This window comes from Cololabis saira, chromosome 14, assembly GCF_033807715.1.
Source record: "Cololabis saira isolate AMF1-May2022 chromosome 14, fColSai1.1, whole genome shotgun sequence".
Taxonomy (NCBI): domain Eukaryota; kingdom Metazoa; phylum Chordata; class Actinopteri; order Beloniformes; family Belonidae; genus Cololabis; species Cololabis saira.
In genome coordinates, this window is record NC_084600.1 from 14,922,603 (window position 1) to 14,947,848 (window position 25,246).

The window sequence follows — 25,246 nt, forward strand, 5'->3', positions numbered from 1 at the left end:
ATATAGTGATATATATGTATATGTATATGTATATAGGAGCCAAATATGTTGTTGTTCACTCTGTGTGAGTATGGGTGGCGATGTGTTGTTAGCTGAGCCACAGGTATAAAGGTAGTTACATCATGTTCAAAAACCTTTTGCTCAATCACCTGTCAAACAAACATGATGTAACCACCTTTATACCTGTGGCTCGGGTAACAACACCCATACACACCCAGATCGATCAACAACATATTTGGCTCCTATAATGTGTGTGTGTGTGTGTGTGTGTGTGTGTGTGTGTGTGTGTGTGTGTGTGTGTGTGTGTGTGTGTGTGTGTGTGTGTGTGTGTGTGTGTGTGTGTGTGTGTGTGTGTGTGTGTGTGTGTGTGTGTGTGTGTGTATTATGTGATAACTTCGGAAACAGTCTTTAAGTGCTTGTTTGGTGATTATTATTATTATGATCATTAAACTTTGCCCACTTGTCCTAGGGATAAACCCAATTACACATGCAACTAACTGATTAACTGAACAATTATATAATAACTGAGTAATTACTAAGTCTTTCCACAGAAATCCTATTAAACAATGTATTAAAATATTTGAGGAAAAATGCAAAATGTTTAGTCGTTTTTGTTTTTTCAGGGTGGTACTTTAGCTAGTCTTTCATTAAAGTAATACATTTTGAGCCTTTTGGCCTATTTTGAACCGCACTGTTGATGAAATGTGAATAATAGTGTACCAAACTGATCCTTTGACCTATATATATATATATATATATATATATATATATATAAATTATCGTTGAAGAAAATAAAAACAACTTGCAGCTCCATTTACAGGACTGTCTCAGAAAATTAGAATATTGTATAAAGTTCTTTATTTTCTGTAATGCAATAAAAAAACTAAAATGTCATACATCCTGGATTCATTACAAATCAAATGAAATATTGCATGCCTTTTATTATTTTTAATATTGCTGATTATGGTTTACATGGCTTTAAGATTCCCAGAATATTCTAATTTTTTTAGATAGGATATTTGAGTTTTCTTAAACTGTAAGCCATGATCAGCAATATTAAAATAATAAAAGGCTTGCAATATTTCAGTTGATTTGTAATGAATCCAGAATGTATGACATTTTTGCATTACAGAAAATAAAGAACTTTATCACAATATTCAAATTTTCTGAAACAGTCCTGTATATTTTAGTCAGACTAGGACCGTTTACTTGCTTAGCTGAAGGACAACAGACTAACCAAATTATATTTTATGATGACCACGCCCCCGGTTTTTTAGATATTAAGGACATTAATACACATTCAATTAAAAACGCTTTATAAATAAAAGAATTGGACCCCACACAAAGAGCGGTTCAGGTTTGCAGCTCGATCCGCTGCTGCGGCACGAATCACCCCCCATACAGGCTGTGCGTGGGGAGGCTGAAGCCTGAATTACGGTTCTGCGTTAAATCGACGCAGACCCTACGCCGTAGGCTCTGCGTTGGTGTAACGCGGAACCATAAATCGCCTTGAGGGCCGGATCCGTGTCTGGGGAGGGAGGGAGGGAGGGAGGATGGATGGAGGGAGGGAGGATGCTCCTCAGACGGCAGGAGGATGTGAGTAACAGTCCGCCCGTTGTTCGCCGCTGTGGACGCGCCTGCCTGGGATGTGCGCGGGGAGCGGGCTCGGGCACCAGGGACCTCCAGCATCCTCCGCTCGAGCCTGACACGCATGACAAGTGAAAGAGCCCTGAAAAGGAGCGAGAGGCGCGTCGGAATGTGCTTCACCCGAGCTCCCCATCCACGACGCCTCGGATCCGGATCCAGCGCAAAAAACAAGCCCGAGACTCTTTGAATTGATTTTATTTATTCGTTTCGATCCGTGCGCGCACAGGAGCTGCGTGCGTGGGTGTGTTTTCCTTTTGTGAAGCTTCAACACAAACTTCTACCATGGCTCTGATCATGGAGCCCGTGAGCAAGTGGAGCTTCAATCAAGTGGTTGACTGGATGAAAGGTGGGTTGTTATTGTATTTCATCTTATTTTAATTTATTTGATCCAACACCTAATAATAATAATAATAATAATAACTGATAATTGATGATATTCCAAACTGTTGTGTTTGATGAATAGTGTTACCAAATGCATGTCAACGCAGAAGAAAACAAAACACCTGCTGAACCTGAATGTTTTTGTCTTACCCTGAAATTCAGTTGCAGGGTTTTCCCGAGCAGACCGAGGTGGGGGGGGCGACTTGCCCTTTTCTAGCGGTTCCCAGGAGCCCTGTGCATCCAGCCAGCCCCCAAACGGGTTAAAACCTTTTGTGTCGGTGGTGGTCATTGTTAAAGGGGGGGTGGGGGTGGGGGTGGGGGGGCTGCCAGCCTGAGAGGAGGCTGCTGGGAACATGGGGATCCAGTAATAATTACCGCGCTCGCTGGCTCCGGGTCAGAATGGGTGTTTACAGAGAAGCAGGGTGAAGTGATGGACCAGAATGAAAGGGGGGTGGGGGGTGAGGGTGTCGTACCCCCCCCACTAGAGCCAAATGTGGAGCCAGGGGATGCTCAAAAGTCTCCAAGAAGTCATGGCTGACATAGAGGAGGGTCACGCTTGGCTGAGTTTGTGAACCTCCTAATAGGAGCCCAGAGGCCCGTGAGGTGCAGAGCATCTTCTCACTCAGACTGGTCACGAAGCCTCCTCCTGAGGCGTTTGTGGTCCACGAAGCCTCCTCCTGAGGCGTTTGTGGTCCACAAAGCCTCCTCCTGAGGCGTTTGTGGGCCACGAAGCCTCCTCCTGAGGCGTTTGTGGTCCACGTCGCAGGGATGCTGGACCTGACCCCCCAACTGTCGACTGAAATAAACATTGTGAAAGTTGTTGCAGTGAATTCTTCAACGTTGTCACTCGTCAGTGTTCAGTGCTGCAGATTAGTCTCCTTTTGATCCAGAAATCTGTAAATGCCTCCAACATCTGTGAAGGATTTACATCCCCGGCACATCCCACTCACTGCGCGCAGATTCCTCTGCCACTATTCTTATTTCGCATGACAAAGTTATTACCGCAAGCAAATGTGTTAGAAAACGTAAAGAAAAGGGGGGAATGTTAATCCCAGCAAGCGGGTGCTATTTAGATCTTTGTGTTTGTCTATAATGCAGTAATTGTTCCGGGCGATGAGTGCGCTCACGTGTCCGGCCGCAGGCCTGCACATGAAGCCATCACATCCATACATGTTTACTGCCTCAACACACATACGCCGCGGCGGGCCTCGGCCTGGCGGGCCTCCGCGCTGCCTCTGATTCATCGCTGTGACAAGGATGTGACCTCTCTTAGCGTGACTTATGCGTTGCTGGCTGTACCTGGGTCTGATGCCGCCTCGTAAACAGGCTCCTGTCTCATCATAGAGGGATGTTATGAGTGCACAGCTTTTCTAGAGGGTCTATGTGATGGAGGGACAGGCAGGAACAGCACCAACGCAGCCCAGATGAGATCCAGCTGTAAATAAGCTGGAAGTGCAACCGAGGGGAAGACGTGGAGCTCCGACTCCCTCGGTGTCCCACATCTGACGAGTGGAGCAGAGAGAGTTCCTGCGCCCGGCGCCCGGTGCCCACTAATGGTAATCCGAAGTGAGTGGCACTGAGGCGGAGGAACAGTGGTTGGAGGTAGAATATGGACGGGGAGGAGGGGGGTTATGGGGGGTCACATCAATCCTGAAGCCCTGGGGACTGGCAGCGTTTTCTCTTTAGCATTTGCAGGTTTCATTATTAGCATGCTGCCCTGTGATGTCACCGGGGGCCAAAGAGGCGCTCCCAGTGACCTTCCCACAGTCCCCCCCCCCCACCCCCTCAGTGCAGGGGCTGTGTGAGAGCCAGCCGCTCTGTTCCCAGCTGTGACAAAGCTGTTTAAACAGGAGACTCGTCTCCAAAGAGAAACCAATTCGAGCTTTGAGTTGAAATTTGTCCTTGACGTGCCGAGTGAGTGGCATCTGGGCAAACACCCGCTATGTGCATTTCATTGCTTCTTTTATTTCTCTTTTCCAGACCGAGAGCAGTAATTTTTAATCTTAACATGAGTTTAACTCATCTTTTAAATCAGTTGCATCTTTATTCCCCTCCTGCCCTGCAGCTTTGAGTAGCTCTCCTTCCTCCCACTTAGAAGTGGCGTATCTGGGATGGAGATGGGTCGGGGGATGCCGTCAGCAGGCTTTTAATTCCTCCTCCTCCTTCCTGATAATCTGACCCCTACACGACATGGAAGACTGATGGAGCGCAAGTTACTCAGTGCACTCCGTCTGCTTCTACCACAGCTTTGAACAGCAGAATGTAGATTTAAAGTAAACATTTATTAGGAAAATCTTGTGTGCCACTCTTATATCATTACAAAGCTCACTAATATGATAAAGATTATTATTATTATTATTGTTATTCCCAGTGATGTCAGCATGTCTCAAGTGTCATGTCCCCCCTTCACTTTATTTCTTTATTCCATCTCGCGGTCACAGAGAATCCCGGCCAGAAAACCCTCCTTTGTGGTTTCCACGGCAACGCGGGTATACTTCTTTGACATAATGAGTCTCAATTAACTTGGTAAAGAGGCTGATTAGTTAAGCCTTTAAGTGTTGTGCAGAACCATGGAGCTTCCCTCTGCTTCCTCTCCACCGCTTAGCGGCCAGCGAGACCTGAGCAGAATGCCTGATGGGGGTTTGGGCGCTTAGTCCCATGTGTATGATTGGTCCACGGTGATAAAAAGACAGGATGAGGAAGAACTGTCAGTGTGTGTGTGTGTGTGTGTATGTGAGAGAGAAAGAGACTGAGGGACACAAAAGGAGAAAGCGGTCCTATGTACACAGTATGCCAGGCCGTCTCCGCTGGTAACAGCATGGTAACCCCGTTAGTGTGACATCCTGCGGTCTGGAAGTTAAATAAACTGATGTAAATAAACATACCCATTCAATGAGGCCCAACTTTAACGTTTACAAAGTTGATGAGTTGTGGAGGAGGCAAATGACAGAAACGCTGAGATAAGTTGTCAGAAACCAGTCAGAAGGTTCAGCGCTGTCACCCCTGAGAATTCTGGGTAATCAGAAAAACATTCATCCCTGCCAGACACTTGTTTGCTGGTCAAATATCTCTGCCAGGGCCGAGAGTTGGGGAATTAACCATCTTTATCATTTAAACTGGTGCTTTTACAAATTAGCTGCAGAAAAACATTTGTAATCTTCTAAAATTCTTGTTGTTCTTGTTACATTCTCCCGCCCAAAAAGCACATAGCTTTAAATGAGTTGGTTTATTGGACAAACTACTGCTGCTGATGAGAACTAAAACCCATTTTGATATCCAGACTGGAAATATTCACCAGTATAATAACAGAAAACCATCCAATAATAAAGTGAAATACCCCGTATAGCCTAATATGACCATTCTGGTCCTAAAATATCAAGATATAAAGCTCTGGTCATACTCCACCACACCGGGAACTCTGTAAAGTCCCTGGTTCCTGCAGTGGAAGTGGTCTGTCAGTACGTTTACATGCACTAACAGAAATTGTTTCCTTAATCTGACCGATATCAAAGTTTAAAGCCATGTTTACACCGTAGCTGGGCTCTGGTCGAACCGAACTGAAGCTCTTGAGATCAAGCTTTTAGTACAAGATAATTCGTCCTAATCCGAGTTATTCCGGCATGTATACCAACCCACGTTTAGCCGAGCTACTGACCGTCCCCCTTCTGGAGGTGACGACACCACGGGAGCGGGAATAATATAGATTGTCTTTTTGTGCATGTTTGCTTGGATTTCTCTGAAACTCCAGTTTAATCCTGAGCTAGATTGTTGCTATAGTTTTATGTAGATGTGCATGTTACCACACCGAGTGAAACTTGTCCCTGAAGATCCCTGCAAAAGGTTCCTGCAGTCCTAGATTTGATAAAGCTGCAACAGTGGACTGGATCCTTCACACAACCATCCCTGCTCATCTATTGAATGTATGGTCCGCGGCACATCGGTGCATCTATTTGCACACTTTCCTGCTCTAAGTGTCATAATGTAAAACATGGACCCACTGATGCAGGCGGAAGGCGCGGAGCCAGTTTGTTTTAGTCTGCCGCACTTCATTAGCCGTTTCTTTCCAGACGACTTCACACCTGCTGCAGCGCTGAAATATGTAAAGCAAGCTGAGCGCAAGCCGTGTTTAATTAAAAGGCTTTTCTAGATAAAAGCTGAAAAATGCAGCTGCCGAATATTGAGGAGGGGAGGATGTGTCAGATTGCTCGTGTTTTCACGCCCGAATACAGTCATACAAACAGATTTACAGAGCATATTCTGACAAGGACGGCAATAATAATAATAATGATATTAGAACAGACAGTATGGTAGAAATCAGACTCATTTGGACTGTGAATGTTCAGGTTTTGGCTGAAGGTTTTGCTGTGTGCTTCCCTCAGGCCTGGATGACTGCCTGCAACAGTACATCAAGACCTTTGAGAAGGAGAAAGTCGGGGGGGACCAGCTGCTGCGCATCACCCACCAGGAGCTGGAGGACTTAGGAGTGTCCAGAATCGGTCACCAGGAGCTCATACTGGAGGCTGTGGACTTACTCTGTGCTCTGGTGAGTCCAAGCTTCCCACAACGTCTTCCCACTACTCCGCGGTGTCACCCCGGAGTCACGGACTCAAGCAGGGATCTTATCAGTTTATGATGTCATGACAAATGTGAGTGTGTAAACACATTTGGAGAATGGGTTTCTCAGCTGACATTGAAAACAGTGGCGTCAATTCAGTCGAAGCTAAGGTATGGCAAGGTTACGATCACAGAACTTAACTAGAGTATCAATCAACACGTCCAGCAAATACTCATCACAGAAGTCTGCTATGTAGCTTATCTGTGTGGTCAAGAAAATTGGAACTTTTTCAAATGCAGTCTCACTCACTGCAAAAACTAAAAATCTTACCAGGAATATTTGTCTTATTTCTATTTAAAATGTCTCATTTTTAGTCAAAAAATCTCATTACACTTAAAACAAGAGTCATCATCAGAAAAATAACTTGTTATTTGACCATTTTCACCTGTTTCAAGTACATTTTCACTTGAAATAAGTAGAAAAATCTGCCAATGGGACAAGATTTATCTTCTCATTACAAGCAAAAAAATCTTGTTCCACTGGCAGATTTTTCTACTTATTTTAAGTGAAAATCTACTTGAAATAGGTGAAAACGGTTGTTTTTGAGTCTTGTCTTAAATGTAATGAGATTTTTTTTGACTAAAAATTAGACATTTTAACTAGAAATAAGACAAATATTCTTGTTAAGATGAGTTTTTGCAGTGTATAATAACTAGTGAAATCGATCATGTTCTGATTTGCATTTGTAGTTATTTTATATGTATTAAGTAATAGAATAAGCAATACAAATAGACACAGAGTAATTCCATAAATGTATTTGAAAAAACAAACATTTACATTTAACCCTTGAAGCCAAGGTGTGGCAGCTGCCATACCTTGCCATACCCAATTGACGCCCCTGATTGAAAATACATTATATTTAATATGATGGTGATGATAGGCAGCCGTGTTTTTGTTTCAGGTAATCAATTAACTCATCACAGGAGTAAGTTAATGTAGACACGGCTGCTTTAGGACTGAAATACCACATCAGATCTGTTAGAGTTAGCAATCCAGCCGAAATGTCCTCCTCAAACAGGCAAATCTGTCAGCCATCGTTAGAGCTGACACGGATTACAGCCTCCTTTTGAAGTGGTTTCTGCTCTTCGTCTCACAGACACCAGTTTTCTGTGTGTCAGCGTGACAGAGTGCCGCTCTGCCGATTAGACTTAATGTACTGCTAAAGTATCTTGAGAAAAACATTCATTCAGCCGGTGTCACCACAGCGTCCTGTGATACGTGGTGATGAGCGCCGGCAAGATCAGAACAGATGAGGAGTAACACCTTCCTCTGGTTTCCTGCTCAGCAGAGGAGTCGTGCCGTAGCGGCCGCCTGTGTCAGGTGTTGCATACTGGGGTTAATAAAAAGGTCATAAAAGATAAATGAAGTCAGCTGGAAACGTGTACAGATGTAATAATCCTACGGAGCGGAGACTCGTGCAGCGCTGACAGGGACCGGTGATCGAGATGGATCTGCTTGGGTTTTCCTCGCTTCAATGATGAGAAAGCTTTTTAAACGAGCAACATCTGTAAGACAGAGGGGAAGTGTGGGTAATTTATCCAACATAAACAAAATATTTTCAATTATTTTTTTTCAACTTTTCAAAAGAATCATCAGGCGGAAATTTTCAATTGCAGGTATATTTATTTTTCTCCTGTTTTTTTCTCATTGGAGTTGAAGCTTGCGATAACTGATAGTTGATTAAAAACTAAAGTACAGATTCAAATGTAATTTTGATTCAAATGAACAGGTATGAAGTGGGCGTGGTTATAGTGGGTGGGCGTGGCCATATCAGGGTGGGCGTGGTAATGGACAGGTGAGAGTTCACAATGCAACTTAAACTTAAAGGAGCTGTATGTAAGAGCAATAATAAAACGAATCATAAAATGACCCCGATATGTCAACAGACATTTAAAAATCATGTTCATTTCAAATACTTATGTCACTGACAACACCACTCAAGCCAGGATATTCCAGTTTAAAAAGAGGAGTTGCAGCCCTCAACTGATGTTTATGTTGAAGCTCCACCCTCCACCTATCTCCCAATCACCAAGTCAGTATTGTTTCTGAAGCTCCACCCTCCACCTATCTCCCAATCACCAAGTCAGTATTGTTTCGGCATCCGGGTTGCCAGCTCAGCTCTAATTATCGCAGCCATGGCAGCCTACGTTCCTGCTGCATTCTGCAGCCTACCTGGCAACCTCTGGTCGGGGGGAGGAGGGGGAGGGTACACGCCGCTCAACAATATTTTGAAAGTGACTGCAGTACCAGTTTTGGCCATTTCTTACAGATGGCTCCTTTTAAGAAGCAAAAACCGCTTCAGGCAACAGTCTCATTACTTAGACGTCAAACCTTTTGTATTTAATGGTCACCCTCTCTCTTCAGTCATGCTTTTTATTTTTGGTAGTAAAACATGATTCATTTCTTGGTTAAGGAAGTAAAAATGTAAATCAGGCTTGATTTAAAATTCAAGGATTTTTCTTCTAATTGGAGTGTCGTCCTCTTGCAGCCCTCAGCTAAACCATCTCTTGAGAACATGCAGATTCAGAGCAGCTTTTTTTTCAGAGCAGCAGTTTAACTTTTACACGTAGATGAACGTGAAGATGATCTGATGGAGTTTGGCTGGAAGAGAGATGGAGATCGGAGGTTTGTGTTAACCCCAAAAACACCTGAAGAAAAACTGAAGGGAGATTTAATGGGCCGATGTCGCGGATCCAATCTGAGTCTTAACTCTTCTCATCCCAGCACGGGGGGCCCTGCTTCAGCCCCAAAGCTTCTTACGTAACTGGGATTTGGTTTTAAGTCTGTCAGCCCCCCCTGTATTAAATATGATTAGTGGTCCTCCTGCTGTGCTCGCTCCTCCCAAGGGAATAAAACATGACCAACACCAGAAGCCGGCGTGTGCGGCTCTGTGACCGCTCAAGGCTGAGTTCTGGTTCTGCGTCAAAACAAAGCCATGTGGTACGCGTCGACGCGTACCACACACCGTCGCTGACGCCGTTGCTGACGCCGTCGCTGACGCGTATTTCCCAAAAATTGTAACTACGCGTCGAGGTGACGCAAACCAAACGCAGACGAGAGGGCTGTGATTGGTTCGCTTGGTAGCAACGCATTTCCGGTTTGAAGCAGTCGTGAACTCTCAGCGCTCTTTTCTTCGTGTATGTGTGATTTTTTTTTTTTTTTTTTTGTTTAGTTCTTTTGCACAATAGTTGTCCTTATCTCTTTGATTCACTGTGACCGGAAAAAGTTGGATAAACCATTCAGGAAAAGATCGCGAATTAGCGGTCACGGGGGGGGGCACCGCTGCGAAATGGAGTGACGGAGAAGTCCGAAGGGTTCACGACGGCGTCACGGTGACGGCTTGTGCACGGCGTCGATTTGACGCAGAACCATAATTCAGGCTTCAGCCTGACGGCGGCGGCGTCACATGCTTGTTGACATCCGCAGCGTTACCGTTGGGCTTCACTGATGTGGATAGATTCTTGGAAAGCATTACGTTTAACATAAATACAGACACTCTGATCCAACTCTGTGAAAACCTTCTCCTCACTTACAAAGCTCTCCACCATCTTGCCCCCATTTACCTCTCCGACCTCCTCCAAGAATACAGCCCCCCCCCCCGCCCTCCCCCGCACCTTCCGCTCAACCTCTGCTGGACTACTTACCATCCCCACATCACGGCTTAGTACCATGGGTGCCCCATGGGTGCACCATGGGTGCCCGAGCCTCAGTACCATGGGTGGCCCATGGGTGCCCCATGGGTGCCCGGGCCTTCAGCTGCTCGGCACCCAGACTAAGGAACTCCCTTCCCCCACACATAAGACTTTCAGACTCCATCTTAACTTTCAAATCCAAACTCAAAACGCACCTTTTCAAACTGGCATACTCCCTCTGACTGCACACTGTCTCTGTGGCTATAATATTGGTTGATGTTGTTTGGTTTTAATAATGCTTCATGTTGTTATTGTATGCTTTTATTTTATGCTTTTATTCTTTGTAAGGTGACCTTGGGTGACTTGAAAGGCGCCACCAAATAAAATGTATTATTATTATTATTATTATTATTATTATTATTATTATTATTATTATTATTATTATTATTATTATTAATTATGTGTGTGGCTCTGTCCTCCAGAATTATGGGCTGGAGACGGAGAACCTGAAGACGCTCTCTCACAAGCTTAATGCGTCGGCCAAGAACCTGCAGAACTTCATCACAGGCCGGCGGCGCAGCGGCCATTACGACGGCCGTGCCACTCGCAAGCTTCCCAACGACTTCCTCACATCTGTGGTGGACCTCATCGCCGCCGCCAAGAGCCTCCTGGCTTGGCTAGACCGGTAAGATTTGCTAAAAGGCGCCCCGGCGGTTGATTCAAATACTCTAAATACCAAAAAGCTGGCATGTGCAGATTCTTGCATCTTTGCCTGCATTCCTGCACAAACACTGCTTCACCTTAGAATTACTCCCTTTATGCACAAGACTTGGATTATTATTGTATTTTGCATTTTCAAGCAAGACATGAAGCTTCATTCTGAAGTTCTCGTATATTCAAAGATATAAATAGCATCAATATAAAACCGGCTGCAGAGAAGAATAAGGCTCTCCTTAATACCTGCTCATAAGCTACTGTCTTTCTTTCTTTTTAACCATGTGCAGACCACTTAGGTTTTTTTGTAATCTCCACAATCAATCAGGCAGCAAGAAGAGATGGCTAAATGCCTTATATAATTAGATTCTGACAGCACAGCCAAAAAGTAATTGAAGAGGTCTATTTATAAGTCATTTTAGTTTTTTTTTTGTCCTCTATGGGATTGTGCCTGAGTGTGTGTGTGCCAGTACAATAGCAGCCAGTAGGTGTGTATGTGCCAGTGCATTCAGTGTGTGTGTGTGTGTGTGTGTGGTTGATAAATTCAGAAGTTCAAAGCTGACATCATTCAGCAGAAAGGAAACGATTCAACGTTGCATTCTCCCCATAAACCTCTTCATAGTTTGCATCATTCCTCCTAATTAAAATTGGGGATTTGTTTTTCAGAAACAAAAGCAACATGGGAATTAAAGTTACAAGGGAGATTGTTGGTTTGTGGATAATAAGTGATGCTGAGGTCACGATTAGAAAACTGACCTTTGCTCAGCTTGTTATGGGCTCATGTAATGAAAAGTGGACGCTTTGGTTTAAATCATTGTACAGTTTTTATGTTTAGGACCGCCCCTACAAATTTACAAGCGATTTAATCTGAAGGAAAGATTGGTCTTATGGTTCATTCCAGGTGTTCCTTCTTTTCTAGGTCTCCATTCGCCGCGGTGGCGGATTACTCCATGACCCGAAACAACGTGATCCAGCTGTGTCTTGAGCTCACGACGATTGTGCAACAGGTGAATGAACTGTAGAGAAAAAGACAGCAGGAGGATGAAAGGTTTGCCAGAACAGAGATGACAAATCCAGCGGGCTCGGAGAATTCAGATTAACACTAACTAGCAGGTCAGATGGCAGGTTTAAGTTCAGTTATCACTAAACATCTGGCACCGGAGGATGGGAGGGCGGTGCTTGCACGGTGAGCGGGAGTCATCGTCGCAGGTGTGGGTCGTGACGTGCTGCTGGAGGAGATGGATAATGAATCCATCTCCTAATGGATTAATTATAAAACTAATTAAGCCAAAATACAAATACAGAGTTAGTGGATAGTGTTATCAGTGTTTTCAGACAACTCAAGTTCCCGATGGTCACAAGTTGAGACGATTTCTTGAGATCTCTTGAAAATGTTGAGTTCTTTGGTCCAAATAGCACAGAGATTGTAAATTCAGCCACTCAACTTGACAAATTTTTGGATGCTATTTTACATAAAATGATGCATTTACATGGTATTTTTTTGACTTTTATTACCATATTTGTGAAAGAAGAACAATATGACAGTTAAGATGTACAGTAGAGGAGGAACTGAGCCCTCTGAAGTCTGTAAAAAACTGCCGGTGGACTACCTGATCCAGTTGGACTGAACCATTATACACAAATATATGTTAGTTAATTATTTAGTGTCATTATTTTTACTGTACTTTAATCTCATCATCATTAGGAGCCGATCTGCCCCCCCTCCCCCCCCCCCCCCCCCCTCAATCATGGGCCCCTAGAATCCTTTAACCATCCTTTTTGGCACCCCAGGTGGGGTATCCATGTTTTGAACATCAGCGTTGCAGCTTTGTCCATCTTCTGTCTGAAGAGTTGTTCCTCAATGTGAAGTTGTGTGGAGGTGAAGATATTCAGAACCGGGTCTGTGATGTCACAGAACCCTGGAAATGACATGTTTTCAGCCTCAGGCTGCTCAAAACTAGGTGACAGGTTTGTTGGAGTTATTTTATTTGGTAGTCACCCCAGACAGCTATAAATGTGCACTCTAAATATAGTTTATCATGACCTGTCCCCTTTAAACCAACTATTCTGTCCAGCTGGGTTACGTACAAGCAATTTCAAGAGTTACACATTTACTTTGTATTTGGTTATGATTGTTAAACTTTTCTGATGTTCTAAGCTCATCACAGATGAGATCTTGATGTCGATATATTTGTCTTTTTATGTGACTTATGTGAAGGAAACGATAGCGATGAGCTCAGCCTCTGCGGATGATTGGGTTTTTATGGCGTTAAGAGAAAGATTAAAGTGGGAACAATTAAAGGTGGGAATGAAAGAGGGCACCGGAGAGAGAGCTGAAGGCTGAAACCAAGACTGTCAGAAAGTGAGAGAGAGGCATGCCTCCGCATGGTGACTCATTTGTTTTGTGTTTGTGCCTGCCTGTGTGGGAGTGTTGGGGGCTATAGGTGCCAAGCTGCTCGATTTTTGTCATATCCACCTACAGAAGAAATGTCAATAATAACTCCATTTTAGACGAATCGGCTTGAGCTAACGCTGCTCTCTGAATGTTCCCCAGGACTGCTCTGTGTACGAAACAGAAAACAAGATCCTGCACGTGGTGAGTCGCTGACCTTGCTCCGCCGGACCGACGACAAATGAAGCTGTTATGTTCGCACTTTTACTCTCTAATCACCCGCAATGTGTCTTCCTCAGTGCAAAACTCTGTCTGAAGTGTGCGACCAAATCATTTCCCTGTCCTCGGATCCCATGGTGTCCCAGTCTGCACACTTGGAGGTCGTGCAGCTCGCCAATATCAAATCCACTGAAGGCTTGGTAAGACTCTCCCTCATTGGTCGTCACATGCAGTCGTACACGGAAACGGCCACTGCATTCTTATGCACTGCAAAAACAGCCCTGCTAGAAATATAGAGGCTAATATTCCTAAATCTAGGCAAATTTGTCTTATTATGAGCAAAAATATCTCAGCCAATGGACGGAGTAAGAAACATTTTCTTGACTAGAACTCTTAAAACCAGCAAAATAGTCTGAAAACACTATTATTTTTTCTTGAAACAAAGCTTTTTAAGGTCTAAGAAATTCATTTTTTTGCAGTGTAAAGACGGTCTGCAGTTCATGTCTACACACATGAACACCACGTAGAAACGCTGTAAATGCATCAGAGCAAATGAAAACAGCATAATTGGGATAATTGGTTATGTCACCAGAGCTTTGTTTTTTTAAGTAAAACACAGTTTCAGCACGAATGTCCCTGAACAGCAAAGATGGGTGTTTGGTACTTTGTCACGTGACTGCATGTCAGCGTTAACAGCTTGATGTTCGGTGACCCGTAAAAGTTTGTTCTGCTCCTCTTCTTAGAAATATTCTTGTGATTTTTGATGCAGTAGATAAGATTATATAAGATACCTGCGCTCAGTCTCTGACAGCCAGGATGTTGTTTTCTACAGAAGACAAACTTAAAAGCTTCACTTGAAGCACCTTTGAGGGCTATCTCGGCACTTTCATTGCAATTATCGGTGTTGTGCTCTCTTTCAACGTGGAGTGGCCTCATGCGCTCGCCGGGGTCCAGATCTTTGAAACCGTCCACTCCACCGCGTTGACTAATTCATCTGGCAGTATTGGAGCAGCTTTTCATCTGAACAAGCAAACGCTTCAGTGGGCATTACCTGCGGACTATCGAGTAACCAATCAGCCCCGTGGATGGGACTAATGATGCTGGCGTCAAGTGGACACGCTGGCCTTCAGCTGAATGGTCAGCAAATATTCAAACCCCTCCCCCCACCATTATGGGATAACATGGGGGCATTATCAAACTGAGGAGTGAAACAAGACAAATATGACTGATGTTACGCAACCCTTGCACTAGAATTAATGGATGGCTAGTTTCCTGACATTAAATTAATAAATAAACACTTCAAATGGATTGCATATTCCCTCTGTGAGCCTTAAAGCACGTATGTAAGTCAGCAGTCAGGAGATATATAGCTTAGATAGATATAAATCTAACGGACTGATAACAATTTTGAAGGCTGACACGATGAGTTAAGACTGCGGACTCAGTCCCAGGTTGACATGAATACCAATCGCACATCAATCTGCAAGACTTCATACCCAGATAGTATCCTTGCACTACGCTGCACATCTGCTCATAAAACAGACTTGCAATACACCGCTTTCATTAAACTAAAATATAATTCTGATCGATTTAAAATACGAAGGCGTCAAATTGTTTTTCAGGTTTCATTAAATTGATGCAGGAAAAAAAAAACTGCCAAAAAAGTGAAGTATGTGACTATCACTGATGCTACATGATGATGCTTACTGATTTCAAAATAAGATAAACATAAAAGCGTGACTCTCGATGGCGTAGGATGCTTGATCCACTTTTAGCACGTGCAGATTCTCTTGCAGCGCGTCTCCTAACACTAAATAAAGGCACATGTCCTAACAGACTGAGCCTATTACTTGGCATATATTTGTTCCTCTCCGCTCCAGAGCATTTATTTAGACAGAAGACAGATGACAGTAGAAAATACTGACTGCTGTTCTGTCCAGACTCTAATGCGTTTCATTTCACCTGCTCCAGATGAAATTAGTGAAATACAAATACACTTTAGAGATTGCGTTCCCACAACTGCACTGACCTATTCAAAGACACTGGCGTCCTCCTTGAGGCCACAATAAATACCCCGCCCCCTCTCTAATGCTCGTATTGGGCTTGAAAGTTCTCTCATCTGCTCAGTGAACCCTAAACACAACAGTGGGCCAAATGGCCTAAAAATAAACTTCCTCCACTCATCTCCAAGACCGGCATGTTGCTTCTGTGTGTCCGTGACCGCCACACAGTTGTGCACCCGCTCTCATGCGCCTCTGTGTGTTTGTTCATTGATGTTCGATGTCTTTTTAGCGAGAGTTTCACTTATTTTGCAACAGACCAGCGGTATTTGCAAATAATCCATGTTCCGTTTAATCTGCTTGGAGGCATATTCGAGTGGGTCCAACGAGATGAAATAAACTCTTTGGCCGGTGCATTTGAAAACCACACCGATAGGATGTTTTGCACCAATTCGTGTGGTTATTTAAGAAATTTGTGGTGCAAATCGGAGCTTTGTGAGATAAATCCCGATTTCTACCATTTTGCACTTCAAGCAGATTAAGGCAGATTTGCAAATATGCAGTGACCCCAGTCAGTCCTGCAACTGTTTGTGTGGTCGTGCTGAGATATATTGAATTTGCATGCTTTTACTGGTTGTGTTTGCTTTGAAACCTGACTATTTACACTACTGCTGTGTTCCTCCAGGGCATGTATATCAAATCTACATATGATGGTTTGCACGTAATCACCGGGACCACAGAAGGAGTAAGTACCTCTCAGTGTTTACCTTCGTAGATGTTTGTGGCTCTGTTCATTCACTCTGAATGTAATGTGTGGAGTGAAGAGGGCAACTCTCCCTCCCTGGAGCACCTCAGATGGGCTCTGCCTGCACTTACTGCAAAAACACGATGATTGTACCACGTTGCACTACAAGCTGCCTGGAACTGCATCGACACAAATGGATGTACACGTTTAAAGCGTACATTGTACATTGATTTTTGTGGATGGATGTGCACATTTTATACCAGTGGTTCATTTTTTTGGAGGATAAACTTGTACTTTTGTTCATTCTTGCACTCTGTGGTGATACAGTTAAGACGTCTCACTGTGTTTCCTGTGTTGCTTACCACCACATATTTAGGGCTGTTCAGGTGTAGAAAGGGTTGTGCAACCGCCACTCACCGCATTTGAGGATGAGGAAGTTTAATGAAAGGGTTACAGATGCGTCACAATAATCTCTGCCTCTCCACCAGTCCCTGGCTGACCGCTGTAAGAAAATCCACGCTGGAGATGAAGTCATTCAGGTCAATCATCAGACAGTGGTAAGGGCATGTCCATTCATTGCTGGCTTCTTTCATGTCTTTTTCACAGTGTTTGCACACCATTTTGTGCCTCAGATTGTGTTCGAGGTGTGCAGGATGCAGTGACACATATTTCTAGTTCATCACATCCTCACTAAGGCGCTGTGACATGACCGTTATTATGTCATTTGCTTACTCTCAGTGTCTCCTGCAATTAGTTTCTGAGGACATGGATGTGCTCTGCCAGATGGTTACATCACTTTGCACATCCGCGGGTCACCTAAACGGCCCGATGTCTGTTGGTGAAACCAGTTTATTTAATGGTATTTCTATCTGGACCCTGCTGGACACCCTTACACTTTAGACAACAAATCAATTTCCATAGAAGTTGACATGTTTACTAGAATTCAACAAAATCTTAATTGGCAATATTAATTGTGTCTGCAGAGGAAGTACATAAGAAATGTATTTTCATCGTCTTCACTGACCAAAGGCTGTTGAATTTAATGGTAACAGATAAATTGGTGACAGGTGAGGGTGTCGGGGTGGATAGAAAAGAAGCAACACCAGATCCTTTCAAAGCAAGGATGGGCCGTGGCTCAACACCTTATATCAAAGTCATGTCCGAGGATCTGTTAGTGTCCATCAGAGATTACGGCCAAACATGATTTCTCAAGGCAAATTGGGATTCCTACAAAATACTTAGACCTCTTAGACACGAGGGCCTGTTAATACCACAACTTTCGAAGCAACCGCCTCAACTTGAGCGCAAATCAAAGCAACGGACAACTATTACAGCAGACTGCTATGTGCTACGACAGCAGCGGCGCAGATGTTCTTCCTAATCTTAAAGTCGACTGCATGCCATTATTATTATTATTAGTAGTAGTAGTAGTAGTAGTAGTAGTAGTAGTAGTAGTACTATTATTATTATTATTAATAATAATAATAATAATAATAATACTGATAATATTATTTGCCACTGAAACATGGTTTCAAAAGTTTTCTGTTCCAGAAGTGCACATAAATTAGTGTTTGTACAAAAGAAAAGTTTCCAGTGGTGCAGAATTTAAATATAGCACCCTTAAAAATAATTGCTTCCTGTGTCTGCAACAAGTCGTGTTATAATTATACTACAGCCCATTTCAGTCATACAGAGTTTAAGGGCATTCAGCAATAAGAACAGAGAGGTGGCCGTGCCTTCGCTTGACTTCAAGAATCTTAACTATCCAAATAGGCCTTTTGAGACAACTATTTAAACCTCACAACAGTGTAATTAAAGATATTCATTATGGTTTGTGGCTCATCTGTATTGTAGTGGTGAAACGCCTTAACTGGAAAATTGCCATAATTTGTTTTATAAATTGAGTTTTTGCCCTTTGATTCGCTGCAGGGTTGTCCATTGTTTTTGGTAAATTAAATGGGGATGAGTACAAACGTCTCGATTTATTATTTTGCTCGCCAGTGTTAGTGTGTGGCGTAGGTGTTGGAGCTCCTGTTTTTAGATGGGTGTTGGAGCTGCCTTGCTGCTACTCTGGCTGAGTGAGCAACGGCCAACTGAGTTAGACAGGTTTAATAATCAGTGCTGTACGTAAACGTGGCTGCTATGACCCGCTTTGGTGCAGTTAATACTTCCAGTTTAGCGTGGCGCATAGTCAAGAGCAAATTAACGCGCTGCTGATTGATCTCAAGGATCTCTTTTGTTGATCCAAGAAACATGAAGCTGCATCGATCTACATGTGTTCGGGTTGGCCTTGAATCCTGGAACCACGCCGGCACACAAGAGGACGAGAAAACCAACCAGAATGATAAAAAGATGTAAAAGCTGAAAAGCCATAAAATGAACCACAAGGTTTCAATAAAATCACCAACAGGGGAAGAAGACTTGAAATAGTTCAAAGATGTATAATTAATACAACCGTCCGGATGATGAGATACACAGCAAATCTTACTTACTTGAGGCTTGCAATAGGTAGCACACATGGAGAAACACTGCTTATAAGAAGTGGACAAAGATTAATAATCGTTGAGTTTACAGTATCTGGTTGTATTGAGACAGAAATTAAAGGCAGGGTTAGATCTTTCTGGATGATGTCACACCTGTTGTTATTTGAAACATCAGCAACACACGGGGTGGTAGCTCATCCCCTATTTCTATTAGAAACAATATTCCCCCGGTTTGAGCTCTACCAAAGCCTTTTCACCCCACGCCCCATGCACACACTGACTGAGCATCAACCCCCCCCCATTTGGCTGCAGCGATGTGAGCTCAGGAGACCAGCAGCTCTTAGCTGGTTGTGGCAGTGATGGGTTGAGTTCCTGGTGCAGGGATGTCCATGAATCAGTGAAACACCTTTACAGCACCACACACTGAACAGTGTATTAAAACACCAAAGGGTTTGATCGGGACCCCCTATTGAAAATAAAAAAGAGGCACCAGTGACTGAATCCAGCGTTTTCTCAAAAGGAGACAAAAAAATCTCAACAATAGATGCCCAGAAAAAGGAAAATAAACAAATAAATTAACACATTTTTGGAGCTAGGCATGATAAAACAATCTGTTCAGTGACAGAATAAAGCAAACTTTGATTCTAATTTGCTTAAAGAGAACCTATTATGAAAAACACATTTTTTCTTGCTTAAACATATATAAAGTGGTCTCCCCTCAGCCTGCCAACTCAGAGAAGGAGGAAAGCAACCAGATTCTGCAGTGTCTGTACAGCCGCCTGGATGATCGGTCCAGTGTGATGTGGCTTCTACGAGCCGTTCAGATTCTGCTCCCGTCGTTACGTAACGACGGGCGCGATTTACATGGGTTAGCCGATGCGTGAAACCACGCCCACAACTAACTCCGCCGGCCGGAGCTTCCGCCATTTTTTCGATAGATAAAGAAGTTAGAGACTGGGAAGATAAAGACATGGCTCAGAGGCTGAATTTCTAATTTATTTAGCAAAAACAATCAAAAGCTTGTTTTTAAGACATTCAAGGCCTGTTTAAAATAGGTATTATATACCATAATAGGTCCCCTTTAGGTTGGTCTGTATCATCACCATCGACCTTCCTTTAAGTAACTTCAGTAAAGTGGGCATATTACTCGTAGGCGACCAACAATAAAGTGAGTGCTTAAAGAAATGCCTGATTACAGAGGGCTGTACACAAATTCAGTGGAGTCACCCAAGCAGGTCCACCCCCCGCCCCAAACTGGACCTGACATATTTGGTTCAGCGACAGTCAGTGTTTCTCTAGGCGGATGTTGTTTTTGTGCCAAATATAATTTTAACTGGGTTAAAGACTATTTACGAGGCAGGCAGCTGTTCACAACACACTGCATCAGGCTTCCCCACAACGAGACGGGAACTGTACAAGATGCCCTTTTGCCTCCAGCCCTGCAATTACCATCCTCACCGCCGCGGCTCTCAGGCTCTGCTGCAAGAATCCACATGTAATATTGCAATTACAACATAACCTAAACTACAACGGCTGCCTTCCAAGCAGAAACTCTGGCTAAAGTGGATTAGACGTCCCAGTATTAAGCAGAACAAACCTACCGTTTTTATAAACTGAATTAAATCCCTGCTTCATCCACGAGCTGGATGCTGGGATTGAAAAATCCCTTTTTTTTTTTTTTTGAGCCTGAAGCATGCAAATGTGTGTGTGTGTGTGTGTGTGTGTGTGTGTGTGTGTGTGTGTGTGTGTGTTGGAGGACTCTTAAGCACTCTGTCTTTGTTCGTTAGGTGGGCTGGCAGCTGAAGAACCTGGTGAACCTCTTGCGAGGGGACCCTGCGGGTGTCACCTTAACGCTAAAGAAGCGCCCACAGAGCACGCTCACGTCAACCCCCGCGTTGCTCAAGAACATGAGATGGAAACCGTTAGCTCTGCAGGTACGACGGCTGCTATCGTACCTGCTTATGTGTCATTTATTTGTGTTTGTTTCTGTGTCCTTGTCCTTGTCCACAAAATACATCTGCACCAAACCAAACACCTTAGGATGAACATGTTACCTGTTATAAACGGTGGAACTGCAAATGTTGAATAAACTGAATCTGTCTCTGGGTTTAATACCTATAAGCCCTGGATTAAGCGTGCACTAAAGGTTTCTTTACAAAACCGCCGGGTGCTGAATTTGAAGGTCCCAGCATCATTCAGACGGATATTAGCGTCCCATCTATTCGTGGCACCGGTTGTCCCACTTCAGCCAGAGCGGCTACGTTATCGGGACGGTGGACGGGTATGAAAGCACTCCTGGCTTTCTTTCAGTCCCATTCCAGAGAAAATGTTTTCTCCCCCCCGAGGCTCTGGAGGGCAGTCTTGCTCAGCCCCCCCACCCCCACTTACATGCCCTTACATTTTTCCTGTCCACTGAAATCAGATTTTCGATTTTCTCCCCAGCTGACAGTTTTATGGACAAAAGCGAAGGAGTAAATACATATATATGTACATATTGTGATTTTTAAATATGTTTGTTATTGAGAACTCAGTTGGATAAATTATTAAGAAGAACCTTGTTCTGCGTAAACCCTTTAAAAATCCTTTTATATTAATATTAAGACATCCCAGATAGTAATCACCTGCAAGTTTAGCTTTAGTTAATTACATTAATTTTGTTGAAATAGCAGAACAGGCATCTTTTAAGTGCAGCTGCATCTTTTGGTACAAATAAAGTGAGAAGATAATTTTATGTAGTGGAAAAAATAAGGGATACGGTTTAAAAAATGCAAATAACAGCAGGTAAGGTCTTTAAAAACAATATTTTTTTTATACATTTTTCACTTTTACAAGTAAAGGATGGATACATAATATGATCCACAGAAATAACAAGCAAAACAGGCAAAAAAAACCAGCTCAGATCCATATAAATAATACCCTGGGTTACATTAAAAATGTACAGTATGACCAGTCAAGAAAATCCCTGCAACATGATATTAGAGACATCAGGCTCTACATAGTTCAAGTAGGGCTCCAAAACTTTATAGAAATAGTCTGTTTTTTAATGTAATATACATGTAAGGTACTCTAATGTCTCCAGATCAAACACCATTCTTTACCAGCCTTTAACAGTTGGTACTTTTTCATTGATCCATAAAATATTCTTCCTCGCTGCATAAGTAAGTATACAGTACAGCCTCCTATTACGTTAGGTAGAGTCTTTAACATTCACGTGCTTAGTTTAGTGGCTTATGTAGGCTAAGACCACATTTTCCTTGACCCCGATGGAGACGGCAGCCCAGCCTGCCTCCGTCAGCGCACCAGTCAGAACTGGAGCGTCTCATTTTACTGATGAGACGCTCCACTTTTCTGTGCGAATGGAACAAACAGCCCCCGCCCGACTCAGCTGTTGTGAAGTCCGAGTTTTCCTTGTGTCAATCCTTGTAACTGTTTCTCTCCCTGTTCTCTCTCTGTCTGGCCGTCTCGCTGTCCTTCACACATGCTCACCCGAACGCTCACACACAGCCCATCTTCCCTCAGAGCCCCGGCAGCAGCGTCGCTACGCCCACCAGCACTTTAAGCACTCCGTCCAGGAGGAGTAGCTGTGCCCTGCAGGATCTCTACATCCCACCTCCTCCAGAGGAGCCCTACACCCCCAGGCAAGTCAAGTGCAAATAAAACTTGTCTTGTCCGATATTAAGTCTAACAACACTGGCAGAATGATGGAGAGTTGTTTACATATTAGTTTATTCCTGTTGTATTTGTGTAAGGACTCATTAGCGGCCGGCAGCACCATGCAGCACATCCTCACGCCTTTTAAAGCTTTATCTCTTTAACGAGGTACAGAAAAACAACTTCAAATGCAGAATTAAGGAGAGGATATTTGAAATAAGACTGTAGAAAACATTGTCATGGAGGTTTCCACAGTTTTGAGCCTCAGCTGTACCCCACTCTGTGCTCATTCGAAAATATGAAGTATAAATAATGTTAATTTTAAGGCATAACTCAAGGTTATTGTTGCTATGGTAGCATATTAACAACCAGATTTTGTGTAAATCCCCTTTTTAACCTGTGTTGCATTATAATGTGCATATTTTTGTAAAGGAATTAAAGCTCCAACATAAAGGACAAGCTTAATGACTTCCTGTCTTTATGAAGCCCAAATCCCATCAACAGAATAATGAATTAAACCTTGTAGCAATCAGCCGAAGCCTGATTATTACTTTGGGTTTTTTTCTAAGAAAAAGCTTTCCTAAATAGACACGTGACTCGGCGAGCTCCACTGGGATGCACGTTTCATTATTTTCCCTAAACATGAACAGAGTTTGGGAAGAAAGCTTTTAGGTTTTCAGCACCAGATGCTTGGAATAAACTTCAATCCATACTGCATTTACGAAACCTCATACCTGTGACTGAATTTAAAGCTCTGATGAAAACAGAGTTCAGACTGTCTGTATACAAGTGTTTTAATTATGTCTTTACGTAATTCATTTATTTGTTTGTAAAAGGGACCCCCAATCTCAATGGGACTAACCTGGCTAAATAAAGGCTAAATAAAAATAAATAAATAAAATATACAGTCCAAAAACACCCCCTCTGGAAATAAGCTTTATGTTCCATAAGTCTAGTTAAAAATTGTCTTAGTTTAAGCAAAAATGTTTTGCCCGTGGGGTGAGAAACATTTTCTTGACTAGAATTGTTAAAACTAGCAAGATAGTCTAAAATAGTCTTCTAACTTTCTCGAAACAAGGCTTTTCTTTTACTTTTGCAGTGATTGTCTTCAGCATCCGCGCTGTCCTTCTTTTCTTTGATTGGCATGTTCTTTTCTGTCACTAAAGGGATGATAAGGAGGATCTGCCAGATGAGGATCCTCAGGCGGATGTCCGAGCTGCAGAAGGATCTGAGTCACCGAACTCCTACCTGGACCAGGAGTGTCGGCGCAGGTTTCCCATGGTGGAGGAGGATGCTATACTGTACTGCTACGAGTACGACCAGAACCAAGAGGTGTCATCGGTCCCCAGGGGGAGCACTCCCACTTATGGTAAGACCTTGGCCTCGTCTGAGGATGCATCGCTGTAGTCGTGAGAGCTAAGAAGTCCTTCAAATGTCACCTTTTTTTTTAGATATCTGCAGATGTTTGTGTGTGTGTGTGTGTGTGTGTGTGTGTGTGTGTGTGTGTGTGGGCAGCTGTGAAATATTGACGTTCCCTGTGCCTCCTTGCTCCAGGCAGGCTCAGGCCCATCTCAATGCCAGTGGAATATAACTGGGTGGGAGACAACGAGGACCTGGCGAAGCTCAGGAGAGAGAGCCGGAGAGGTGAGTGGGAGGCAGTGGGAGATGGAGAAAAAGAAAAAGGGAGGGAGAGAAGGACAGAATGATGCCGGCTGAGGGGAGGTGGGGGTATCTCATAATATCCTAGGCTTCTCAGATCTCGGAGCCAAGAAACAGAAGCGTGAGCTGGCCTGTCAGAACTGATAACATGCTGGATATCAGCTCCTGCCCGTATCTCCTCCATACGTTCATAATCTATCACTGCTCCGTCTCTCCCTCTCTCCCTGCTGGTGTCAGCTCGGCCGTTTCTCTGTGTTTGGATATAAAAAGTACATTGTTGCTTTGGCAACTGTATAAATATGCTTTCTTGTGATGTTCACATATCCTTGGCCTCAGCTGAGCTGGGTGGTAGATGCATTCGGAGGAGGCTGCATCGATTCATATCAGAGAGAGACTTGAGTGGTGCGTGGGGAGGGTGTTGGTTGCTCCTTGGGCTTTTCATAAAGAGTGACGGCGCTATATTTATCTACAGTACAAGAGACAGTACATGGAGATTTTGAGGGGCGCCTGCATAACAATGGCTCCTTCTGTAGATGTTTAATGCTTTTCAAATATTGTAATAGCGGCCGTTTGAAGAAGCAGACTTCACTGATCACAGCCGACAGACGTGTCAGCAGATTCCTCAGAAGGCTGATGAGTGTTGTTACACGGACTTTAGTAGCGTCTAACACAACACACGGGACCCGTCTCTTTAACAGAGTCAGCTGTAGGTGAGCAATAAGCCGTGTGCAGCATAGCGTATATCAGTATAATGTATCTATAGCGTATATCAGTATAATGTATCTATAGCGTATATCAGTATAATGTATCTATAGCGTATATCAGTATAATGTATCTATAATGTATATCAGTATAATGTATCTATAATGTATATCAGCTTTTCTGACACTTTGGGGACTTTTTCACTTTGTGACAAAATTGTCAGACTTCATGCAGCAGACGGTTTGTTACACAGAATCATCTTAAAAGTATGAAAAAGGGAGAAGGCTTTCAGGTAACTAGACTCAGTAGCCAGACTTGTCTTTTATTGTTCCCTGATGGTGGAACGACCTGCCAAACTCTGTCAGACCTGCAGGACCCATACCTACTTTTAAGAGCAATCAATCAA

The 25,246-nt window shown here is 43.4% G+C and overlaps 1 protein-coding gene across 3 annotated transcripts in view; it reads left to right on the plus strand.

Moving 5' to 3' along the window:
• Positions 1-1,579: 1,579 nt before the first annotated feature.
• The window catches only part of cnksr2b (connector enhancer of kinase suppressor of Ras 2b), a 39,799-nt gene continuing 16,132 nt past the window's right edge, over positions 1,580-25,246 (plus strand). The window contains exons 1-12 of one of the 3 annotated variants that reach the window (XM_061739843.1): positions 1,580-1,993; positions 6,408-6,571; positions 10,758-10,960; positions 11,891-11,996; positions 13,544-13,585; positions 13,681-13,800; positions 16,286-16,345; positions 16,834-16,902; positions 20,616-20,762; positions 22,333-22,466; positions 23,646-23,848; positions 24,034-24,123. In XM_061739843.1, coding sequence (XP_061595827.1) covers positions 1,930-1,993; positions 6,408-6,571; positions 10,758-10,960; positions 11,891-11,996; positions 13,544-13,585; positions 13,681-13,800; positions 16,286-16,345; positions 16,834-16,902; positions 20,616-20,762; positions 22,333-22,466; positions 23,646-23,848; positions 24,034-24,123 — 1,402 coding nt within the window. In that variant the 5' untranslated portion in view covers positions 1,580-1,929. The remainder of the gene's footprint in view (positions 1,994-6,407; positions 6,572-10,757; positions 10,961-11,890; positions 11,997-13,543; positions 13,586-13,680; positions 13,801-16,285; positions 16,346-16,833; positions 16,903-20,615; positions 20,763-22,332; positions 22,467-23,645; positions 23,849-24,033; positions 24,124-25,246) is intronic. The other 2 variants (XM_061739844.1, XM_061739845.1) reach the window with 2 other exon arrangements.